General features: G+C 36.4%; 1 protein-coding gene across 22 annotated transcripts in view; it reads left to right on the top strand.

Moving 5' to 3' along the window:
* The window catches only part of ADGRL3 (adhesion G protein-coupled receptor L3), an 848,379-nt gene that overhangs the window by 752,399 nt on the left and 83,868 nt on the right, over positions 1–12,112 (top strand). For all 22 annotated transcript variants that reach the window (XM_060188015.1, XM_060188014.1, XM_060188010.1 and 19 more), the window contains one exon: positions 897–988. In XM_060188015.1, the coding sequence (XP_060043998.1) occupies positions 897–988 (92 nt within the window). The remainder of the gene's footprint in view (positions 1–896; positions 989–12,112) is intronic.

Here is a 12,112-nt window from a genome sequence, read left to right as displayed (position 1 = left end):
TTGTTGAAATCATGATTAACTTGACATTTTGTAATTCTTTTGAAAAACTTTTAAAATGTAATTTAGTATTTATTTTGTAACATAGGATTTGAAATTGTATCCTTCAAGAATACATTTGGGGGTGTGTTCAGAAGATAGAAAAGATAGAAATACTAACACATCTGTACTAATTATTAAATTGTTTTTTATTACGTTATCTATTAGTAAGAAAAAGAGAACCAGAGCATAAAGACAGAAAAAGAGAACCAGAACAAAATATTACTCTGGCACATGACAATGGCAATGACGGGGATTGAACACAGGAGCTAGGGCTTCTAAGTCTATCACCCTATTCACTGCACCACCTCCCAGGCCACTTAGTTGTTGTTTTTTTCTGTTTTTTTTTTGTTTGTTTGTTTACATTTATTTGATTTGGGGCTGGGCAATGGCACGTCTCATAGTGTGCACATGTTACAGTGTGCAAAGGCCCCAGTTCAAGCCCTCAGTCCCCACTTGAATCACAAGTGGTACAGCAGTACTACAGGCTATCTCTTTCTCTTTCCCTCTCTAGCTTCTCCTTCCCTTTCAAATTCTCTCTGCTTTTATCCAAAATGAATAAATTAATAAAGTTAATTTATAAACAAATACTTGGTTTAGAATTGTTTTCTAGCTTCCAAAATGTCATCCCAATGGCAACTGGATTTGTAGTTGTGTTCATTTGACACATCTGTAATACAATGGTGTTACAAATTCCCAAACTGGCTTCTTGGTTTTACTAAGTTGATAGGTAATCATCTCCAACCTGATTACTTTGAAAGTGTAGTGAATGTTAATTTGCTAGAACAATTCATTTGTTCTGGAAAATAGACTTTTTTTCAACTTCAGTTTGCTACATAACAATTCCTTTTATATTCCAGCTTAATGTGATTTTCCTTGGAATTGCTTTATATAAAATGTTTCATCATACTGCCATTCTGAAACCTGAATCAGGCTGTCTTGATAATATAAAGTAAGTGATTTTTGTTTGCTTGTTTGTTTGTTTACTTTGTTATAGGTACTTTAAGATATTCTTGCTTTAATTGTGTTGAAATCTAATGACATAATGATAAACATCAATATCTTGTCTTTTTGTATAAGGATATCTATTGATCACTGAGATGACTTGATCTGCCTGGAAATAGGTTTCTTCAAAGAAACTTTCCTCCTTAAATTCTGAACTACACTATGACAAAAAAATTTCCATTTACTTAACTTCTGAAAGCAACTACAAATTTTCTGTATGCAGGCAAAGTATTATTTCTTAGAGCAAAAACTGTATCAGTTTTTCACATGATTTTCTTTCTTTAAAGCAATGTTTAAAGAGTGCCTAAAGCACCCATTAAGTACCCAAATGGGGAATTTTATATACTAGAGATGAACTCCCAAATTATTAATCTGGATATTTATGTAAAGAGCTACCATCCAACTTTCTGAGTGAGAAAAAGCTACCTTGGTTCTCAAATGCAATATCCAGTGAAATGTAAATATATGGCTCTACTTGAAATGCTAATATTTACACTTTTAGTAGGTAAATCTTATCTGTGTTCAGAAGTCCTAATTTTCCAGAGATACTAAAAAATTCATGTTTCTTTACTTACTAGTATTATTTTCCTATGCATATACATAACAAAAATAATTTGCATTTTTCTCTGAGATAAAAAAATCACTCAGCATAACAAATTAATTCTTGTTCCTACAGAGGCATAGGAAAAAGATATTATTAGAGGAGTTTACTTTTGTCATTAAGACAGATTATATTATATTCATGTGGCTGTGTTATGTTTAAACTTGACTCAATGTTGATACTTAACTAAATGTACTTTCAGAAGTTTCATGAGGTCACCTGTGACTTTCCTGTGATACTGACATTCTCCTTGAAATACCTCAAATGCTATTTATGTTATCCATTTTCATTTTTCTACATTTAGTGTCTGACATAGTTCTTTGCCTACTGTAGGCCCTGTAAGAATATTCCCAGGATAAAGTAAAGCATTAAAGACAAATTACAAAAGAGTATTGACATTAAATGTTTTCTTTGCTTTTATTGATAGAATCATCTATAGGAATTAGTTATAAAGAAGAGATGAGACTTTAGAAATCATTGTAATATCAGAGAGCAAACTAGGAATTACTAGAGAGAGCTGAGTGGGCAAGAATGACCATATAGCAATGAAGCTGAGCACTTTTATGCCTTTTATGTTCATATTAGCATAACTTCCATGCTTTGTAGTATAAAATAACATACAAGTAATGCTTTTCCTATCATTATTATTATTTTTTCTTTAAATACCATCAGCAAGAAGAGAACAACAACTTGATATTTATGTAACAGGTTTTATCTGGTCAAGAAATCAAAATAATGGCCCACAGAATAACTTACCAGGGAGGGTGTGTGCTTTTGCCGTACACACCATGATTTTCCCTCTCTTTAAAGGTCTTAGCATGGTGCTGTTTGGTTTTTTTTTTTTCTGTCTGAAAAAGTTGGTCCAGAATAGTGAGTTGGTGACACAAATATACACAAGCCCCCCTATCTTTGTACTTAACACAGTTATGTTATTTTAATACTACTTTGTTAGCTCACCAATATGTATTTCTTTAGGCTTTACTGTTGAATCTTTCTGGCATTATTGTTTAGACAAATACACAAAAGCCAACCATTTCATGATTTTGTTTATGATGTTGATGGCATCAAGTTTTTTAAAATTGTATTTATTTTTGATAGTGACACAGAGAACTGTCAATTTATGGAAAGGAGCAGGGAGAGAGAGGAGGAGAGAGACACCTACAGCACTGTTTCACCACTTTTGAGGCTTCCCCTTGCCGATGGGGATAAAGGGCTTGAACTGGGCTTCTTGTGCTCTATAATGTGAGTGCTCAATCAGGTGCATCACCACCCAGTCCCTAAGCTTTATATTATAAAACAAAACAAAACAAAAAAGTAAGGATAGCTTGATTTAATATCTGTTTAAATGATTATAACTTATAGATATTAGCTTTTTTTAGCCTTGATAAGCCTTCCTATCATATTTAGAATAGGCGTGATCATAACCCATATCAATCAAAGGAGCAGAAGTATAAACAGTCTTTGATGATGCTTTAAAAAAAAAGTAAAACAGAAACACTAAGCAGTTATTACTTGTGATTTCTATATGGAAGAAGCATGTTAATTTTTTTAAATTTTTTATTTATAAAAAGGAAACATTAACTAAACCATAGGGTAAGGGGGTACAACTTCACACAATTCCCACCACTAGAACTCTGTATCCTATCCCCTCCCCTGATAGCTTTCCTACTCTTTAACCCTCTGGGAGTATGGACCCAAGATCATTGTGAGATGCAGAAGGTTGGAAGGTCTGGCTTCTGTAATTGCTTCCCCACTGAACCTGGGTATTAATAGGTTGATCCATACTCCCAGCCTGTCTCTTTCCCTAGTGGGGCAGGGCTCTGAGGAAGCTGGGCTCCAGGACATATTGGTGGGATTGTCTGTCTAGGGAACTCTGGTCGGCATCATGCTAGCATCTGGAACCTGGTGGTTGAAAAGAGAGTTAACATAAAAAGCCAAGCAAATTGTTGAACAATCATGAACCTAAAGGCAGGAATAGTGCAAATGAAGAGTTGAGGGGTCTCTGTTTTGTAGATAGCTAGTAGGCATATTTGACTTATATTCCAAAGGGCCTGTGGCTATACTAGTTTTTTTTTGTTGTTGTTTGTTTGTTTTTTGCCTAAGCCTGAAATCTGATATGCAGGTAGATCCTAATTATTGTCTGGGGAGATGATGTCATGGCTGCAAAAAGTACCAGAAAGCTGGATCAGGGAAGAGAATAGCTCCCAAATATGGGAAAGGTGTATAAATATTGTTGATTGTAAACCCCATCAATTTGATGTGATCTGGGGCCCATATTCAGCTTAGGAGCTTATGTGACATCTGCATCCCTGTAGATCTCAGCTCTCACTCTGTGGTCATGAGTAGGAACATTCCAAGCTGCCCCAATATCAGGACCCATCTTCTTCAGGTGTAGCACAGAGTGTGGATGGAACATTCTCTGCCATTGTTGATCCAAGTTGAGGGCAAGGTTCTAAGGGGGCCCACAAAGGGGTCTATTGTGTTGTTCTTGATAGAAATGACCAGTTACAATGGAGAGAGGGATTTATTCAAGATCCAGGCCCATCATGTATGTTTGGGAATCTCAGGACTCCCTGCTTAGGGCCCCAGCTGATGAGGTAGCCTGATAGTGACTAAAGAGTCATTGTTAAAGTATGTCAGTCTCTTGCCCTTTTTCAGCTTTTGCAGTCCTTGCTTTGATGAGGTTAGCATTGGAGTGAGTGAGAGAACTATAATAGGAAATGGGTGAGGAGGGTATTTAAATCTAAGTAGACACTATTTCATTATGACTTTTATACTGACTCACTACAGACTACTGTGTATTTTTGCTTTCAGGTATATATTTGGCCCTAAATTTTGGATACATGTGAATATATACTCTATCTTACAGGATCTGGTCTATATCTAGGTTTGGGGACTTTGTTAAGAAGTGAACCTCCTGGAATGGAATTAGAGAATAGTATGAAAGGAAAGGTCTCACCCAAGTTATGAGAGTGAAAGGTTGACATTCCATGCCTTCTTCTTCTAGCGTTTGCCCTTCTTCCGTAGCCAGTCAACAGCATCAGGTTGAGCCTGATGTAAAGTTTCGAGACCTCCTTTGAATCTGGAGAGGTGGCAGTCGTTGACTATGTGGGTCATAGTCTGTCTGTAGCCACAGGGGCAGTTCGGGTCGTCTCTGGCTCCCCAGCGATGGAACATAGCAGCGCACCAGCCATGGCCTGTTCGATAGCGATTGAGGAGGGCCCAATCATAACGTGCTAGGTCAAAGCAAGGTTGACGCTTGCAGGAGTCTGTGATGAGGTGTTTGTTCTTTACCTCAGCTGACTGCCAGCTCTGTTTCCAAGAGACTGGAACAGAGAAGTTCAGTGTAGGCGTAGGGGACCAGATTGGGTGAGGAGACGTCAAGCGTTGAACAGGGTGGGCGAAGATATCCGCGTATATTGGCAGGTCCGGTCGAGCGTAGACGTGGGAAATGAACTTAGATGATGCCGCATCCCGACGAATATCTGGCGGGGCGATGTTGCTAAGAACTGGCAGCCATGGAACCGGGGTGGAACGGATGGTCTGAAGTGAAGCATGCTGAGGTGGTACTCCTTGCATTGATTAGGTTGGAATCGGTGGGTGCAATATCATTTGGTATGACTTGAGAGAAGCATGGCAGAAAGTGAGCCCCACCCTAGAAGTTCCAGGACTGGGGGAAATAGAAGTTCTATAGAGGAAGTGGGAGGTTCCTGCTGTCTTAGGGCTTAAGAAGACAGCAGGTAGTTATTGATATAATCAAATTTGGCAATTGGGTTAACTTTGAAAAATCCCTTTGTTAGGATTTGCTGTATCATACACAACATCACCATAATTTATGCCCTTTGACATAATTTGTATATAGCTGTGCCACTGGTTCCTTCTGTTCTCCCTGGTCTAAGCTTTTAAGAGAGTCAACATATCAGAGACTCAACCTATGTATTAAAAAGACTCCGTCTGTGATTTAAAAGGGCTGAGACATTCAATCAATTTTTCCCCTCTCATATTAATTAAATAGTGATGTATATTACTACAAATTGATATGAGTGTACATAAATACCATTCCCATCACCAAAAGACTATGTCCCATCCCACCCCCACCCCCATCCCCCCACCCAAACATATACCCTCACCCTCAACCCAGGGTTTTTACTTTGGTGCCCTACTCCAAACATGTTAATATTAAAGAACCAGTTTTAGAAACACTAGAATAAAAGGAAATAAATCTTTCTTATAGTTGTGACCTGAGGAAGTATTGATATATGGAGTAAGATCTAGAACAATAGTAGAAAAATTCACTGTATTGTAGTCCATGAAACACTTTTCCAGTGCATTTACTGAATTCAAGAAAGTGGAACTTTTCTATGAAAGTTGATGGAATAAATAAAATGAATGCCATTTACTGGTAGAAACAAGGTAGAACAATAAATTGTGAGCTTTTTTTACCACTGTTCTCTATGGAAAGCAAAAGGGAAGAAGATGATCATCTGCAGGACATAGGGACATTCTTGAGAGTGATAATAAGCAGGGCATCTCAAGCAATGATTTCCCAGAACTTTCTCAAATCTGCAGGATTTTTTTTTCCCTTTATTTTAGCTAGAGCACTGTTCAGCTCTGAGTGACAATGGTGCTTGAGGCTGAACCTGGACTCTCAGGGCATCAGGCATGAAAGACTTTTACATAACTTCAGGACTGAGAAGCTGAAAAGGAGAATTGCTAAGGATTTTTTGGGATCTTGGTCCCTATAGAGAAACAAGATGTTGCCTTGGACTTGAGGGAGAAATGTACTGATACTTATACTTGGGGGAGTTTATCCTTGTGACAACAAAAATTCTGTAAGTCAGCATTTCCTCAATACAGTGATGTTGGGGGTAGGAAAAAAAAAAGATATGCCCTTCAGACACTTTAGATGTGTTCCTTTTGCTTGAGATATTATCTCTGACATTCTCTTCCATAAAAACTATGCTTTGTTAACTCCAATTTATCATAATTAACTTATTCTTTTAAAGTAACTAAATTACAGATTCACTTCGTGACTTTTGTAATAAATACATCTATTTGTTTATATAGAACATTCATTTTTCTGGCCCAATATTATATTAATGATTTATTCTGGAAAAATACGTAAGTGATGTGATATAGTCAACTTGATTACTGAAGTAATGGGCAATGTTCTCAGATTCAACTAAAAAGTAATTTAAATTGATATTTTGTATTTATTATCTGCTTACTTGTCCTTTTTTTCTTTCTCGTCAACACAAATAATTATATTTGGAAGAAAAAATTAAGTCCAGACATGTGCATTTTCTGCTTGAGCTTTTCTGTCATATTGTAATTGGAACTTTCAATAAAACAAGAATTTTAACCTATCTTTGAAATACATATGTATATATGAGTATAACTTCTTTTGTATTGAATGTATTGTATTCTTTTGTATTGTATTGTATTTCCCAGGCCTGGGAAAGAATAAATTTTATGACCCCCAACATTTCAAAGTAAACACATAGACAAGAGCAGAGTTCAACTAAATGAGCACTCATAAGAATATTGTTTTCAGAATATAGTTAAATGTAAATTTTAACTAGTAGATAAAGTCAATAATTGCAGTTAAATAACATGTTCCATTTTATTTACATGCTTTTAAACTTTCAATATATGGATGTTGATTAGTTTTTCTTTAAGTATCGGTTAATATATTAAATGAGTGAGAAGTGCTCAAATTCTGAATATGTTTTAACAACAAAACTTAAAGATTTTCGTAGTTTATTTTGTGTTCTCTAAGAGAAAAAAAAACAGTGGAGTGTGACCCAAAGATCATTATAGTGTGCTACCATAAGAGCACTTTATTATTATTATTATTTTTTTAGAGTTTATTTATTTATTTTCCCTTTAGTTGCCCTTGTTGTACTTTATTATTACTGAGATATGGAAAAGCTTAAGAAACACATTTGAAAGAAGATCAGGTTTATTATTATTTTTTAATGCCACCAGATAACTATGAAAAATTTACTAGACACAGTAATATAAATGTAAAAGGGGTATACACAAAGGTTAAACTGTTGAGATGGTAGTTTTCTACCCAAACTCTAGAACGTAGGTTTTTCTGTATAAGTACCACGCACTAACCGATTGCGCCACTGGAGCTCCAGGTTTTTCTTAAAATGGTCCTTGCTGACTAAAATCGAGATGTAAATCATAATGACATTGATAATTTACAGAGCATAAAATCCAGAGGCAGATGCTTCCAGAGTTAATTCAGTAGTTTAATTATGTCAATAAGAATTTCTTTGGATCTTTTATCATCCTCAGCATGTTGGCGTTGTCATTCCTTATGCCAGCTTGTAGTTCCCTCAGAAGCTAGCATATCCTTAGTTAGCAACTGTGTTTATGGTAGAAAAGAAGAAGAGAGGCCTCTCCTCATAAGCCTTTTTTCATCAACATACACCTATTCTTTCTCACAGTTAGTGCTTAGCCACTCCTCAAACATAAAAGTGTGGCTAACAATGCCAGTTTGGAGGATGGGGGGTATGAGTGGTGGAAAAATCTGGGTTGATATATATATTTATTTATCTCCATGAGACTGGGTAATTTGGGAGTTAGAGTGTTTTACAGACACCTGTCTTGATAAGATGGGAAATTATAACTATGTAAACCATTAACCTCACAATAAAAATAATAATAATAAAGGAGAAAAAGGGGCCAAATGGGGGGAACGTGCTAAACAAGAGTAACCCAAGGACTGAAACCATAAGTCACTCTGATTTGTAGAACTCCTGGAAATGAATAGGCTGCAAAATGGATTTCGAAGGACAACCAGTGAGACTGGAAGAAAGAGATCCTTGAATGTGGTGGATTAAGTATTTCATTTAAGATGTGTGATTTAGACTTGATCACTGGATTTATCAACATGAAGGTCTTTGAGAATGTGATAAACCTATTTTGGTAAAGTGGTTGATGAAGCCTTACTAAAGTAGATTAAAAGTGGAAGAAAGTGTCGGACTCTTTGGTGGGGAGGTCTCTTCCCGGGCAAAAACTTTAGGGCTTACCAGCTCTGTTGCGCACTAGATGTGGGAGGCCCAGAAGGAATGTTCTGGGGCAGTAGGGATGAGTGGCTAGATCTTTCCCTATGTAGCAAGAGGCACCACCAGAGATCACCAGGGGGAATGTTTCCTGCACAAAATCCATTTATTGAACAGCAAAGCAGGGTTTATAAGGGGTCACAGGAGGAAGTGACATGTGTATATGATATATGGTAGGGAGGCAAAGGGACTGGGGGAGGGTCAGGGCATTTCCAGTAATTTTTGAGCAAGAGGTTTAATCAATTAAAGGAACGAGAAAGCAAGGTTATCAGTAACCAGCAGCCAGAGGGGGATCCTGAGGGCAGAGAGAAGATAGATATGATATGATCAAAAGAATGGAATGGGTGAAGTAGGGAGGGGACTTTCAGGCAAAACAATGATTATGTAGATAATAAGGGAGTGGGCTGAGTTGGGTGGTAGCACAACAGGGTTAAGCGCATGTGGTGCAAGGGAGTGGGCTATTGTGAGGCAGGGAGGCTGATAGAGGGAACTTTTCCCTGATGGTCGTTTTCTTCCATGCTCAATCTCAAGTAGAGAGAGACTGACAGAAAGGTCATGCCATCCAGGCTCCCACTTTTAAATAGAAAGTCCCACACCGTGCTCAACCATATCCTCACAATTTCCCTACAAGAAAGAAGTTAAAAATAACCTGTGTGGCAGGGAGATAAAATAATGGTTATGCAAAAAGACTCTTATGCCTGAGGCTCTGAGGTCTCTGGTTCAATCTCCAGCACCACCATCAACCAGACCTGAGCAGTGCTCTGATCTCTTTCTCTCTCTCTCTCTAAAAGTAGTTTTTAAAAATTAGATGTGAAAACCACTTACAGTAGCTGGGAAAAAATTGTGTCAAGTTTTTGTTTCTTTTTTTTTGTTGTTGATTGTTTACTTTTTAAACATGGGAGATAATATCATCTCTTTTTAGTCTTTAAATGATGCTGGCAAAAGAGGGTGAAATTATGTATCTATACTTCAGTAGACAAGGAAGGATAGAATCTAGTACATGAGAAGAAGCTAGTTATAGTTAATGGAGTAGATAAAACTACCTCCTTTTTATCCTAAAGTTGTGACTGAGTTCTGTTAATGCACTGACTAACAGATGTTCTTTAAATCAATATGATCCACAATTATGGCTCATAAATAGGAAGTATTCTTTATGTTCAGAAACATTCACCTACCTATAAAGGAAAACTATATAATCTTGAAAAACAGAATACTCCTTAAATTATTTGTGTTAGGTTTTTTTATTGTTGTTGTTGTTGTTTGCCTCTAATGATTGATCTCAGTCACTACCCTCCTCCTCTTTTGGGAGGTTTTGGAGATGAGTAGAGCTGAAATTTAAAACTCTTTAAGCAGATCTTGTTTTTTTTCTGCAGATCAGCACACATTTTGACCCTATTTAGCCCAGATCACTCCCACTGGACAGAGACAGAAATTGAGAAGGGAGTGCCTGCTTCACCACTTGTGAAGCTTTTCCCCTATAGGTGCAGACTAGGGGCTTGAACCTGGGTCCTTGAGCACTGTAATGTGTGAACTTAACCAGGTGCACCACCGCCTGGCTCCTGCTGGTTTTTTTTTTTTTCAATTTTCCTTTAAAATGTCCCTCACCACTCTAGATCCCTACCCAACTAGAGAAAGATTGGAACAACCTGAGGGTATGGATTGACCAGCCAACATCTATGTCCAGTGGAGAAGCAATTATAGAAACCAGACCTTCCTTCCATTTTCTGCACTCCATAAGGAATTTTGGTCCATATTGCTAGAGGGGTAAATGTTAGGGAAAACTGACCAGAGAACTCTGAACTTCAGTTCCACCAGGACCCAGAGAGAAAAGAGGGGAAAAGAAAAAAAAAAAAAAATCTACCTGTGAAAGCTGATAAATTAGAAAACTAGTACCTTGACATGAATAAAAGTAGATTTATCTACAAATTAAAAAATAATATTTCAACATTCACTGGAATAGATCTGGTTAGTGAATGCTATATTATTTTCTGAAATTATTCCTTGAGTTGATGTGAAAATATTTTATTAATAAACATTACACCTATTAAAAAAGAAAATAGTTTGTCCTGTATCTATAAACATATTAGTAAGAGAACAATTTGAGAATGTGATTTTTCTGAATCTTACCTTTTAAACTAGGAAAGTCTTTAAAAAGTCAAGTGTTTACCATATCCAGTTCAAGTTCCACTTTGTATTTTCCCTTCTTGTCCTTTTTCTCACAAGTTTACCTATGAACAAGATCATCCGGTATTCATTCTTCTCTTTTTTGGATTATCTCACTTATTATTCTTTCAGGTTTCACCCAATATGAGACAAAGAATATGACTTCATTTTTAACACTGGCATAGTATTTCATTGTGTATATATACCATCACTTTCTAAGCCACTCATGTAGTGTTCCCAGTTATCAGTAGTTTTACTATCAAAACTAGCTCCTCCAATAAAAAGGTACAATGTGAGTAAGTTGATAATCAAATCTAGGTTTTACAATTATTAGTATACTACCATGGGTTAGTTGCATAATGAAAACTTGATCAAGGCTTATGAAAATTGGAATCTTAATTATAGCAATTTGTTTCCAAGATCTTTGCCAAGTAGAACTCATGTTGACATTTTTATTTATATAATTTTTTAAAAAAATCAAAGGAAGAATCTAGGTATAACATTTGGATAACAATTTTAAATTAATATTGTTTTTAATATTTCTAGAGTTGACTGCTCTTTATTTTCTTTTGATTAAAACATTTGAATAAAGATTCAAAAACAGGTGCATCATCAAATTTCCATGCCTGAAGTCTCAGAGGTTTTGATCTCAATCACTGGTATTACTATATGCCTGAGCTGAGGAGAGAGGACCCTCTCTTTCTGTAGACTGAATATAAATTAATTTTTTTTTTTTCAGATTTGTGGTCTCTTTCTTTCTCCCTCTATGGAGAAGAAAGGAAAAGATAGAAAGAAGGAAGGGGAAAGGAAGGTGAAGAAGGGAGGAGAGAAGAAAAGCTAAGAAACTAAGGGAAAGCAAAAACAGTGGGGGCAACATGTTGCATGAGTTTCTGATTTTGGGTCAAGGTGCAAAATGAATTTTCAAATGTAACTTTGGAATTTCAATGACAAGTTAAAGCTTTCTTAATTGGAGCAATAGAGCTGGGATTGAATAACTCTACACTTGTTAGTAACTAACTACAATTTTACTGAGGGTTGGTAGTGAAATAAAAGCTTCTAACTATACTTGGCTGTATGAACACAGCAATAATTTATAAATCATAGGGGTAATTCTTTAACCGGTAGGTGTATAGTAACTAAGGCTGTACAAAGCACTAGTGTATTTACAACTTTGTTGCCTGTTTGTTTTTTTCCACAGAGAAATAGAAGGAAATTGGTGAGGGGGTGGGGG

The sequence above is a fragment of the Erinaceus europaeus genome, chromosome 3 (assembly GCF_950295315.1).
Source record: "Erinaceus europaeus chromosome 3, mEriEur2.1, whole genome shotgun sequence".
In the NCBI taxonomy this organism is placed as follows: Eukaryota; Metazoa; Chordata; class Mammalia; order Eulipotyphla; family Erinaceidae; genus Erinaceus; species Erinaceus europaeus.
Note: the sequence above shows the minus strand (reverse complement) of the source record. Positions and strands in the feature narration are given on the sequence as shown.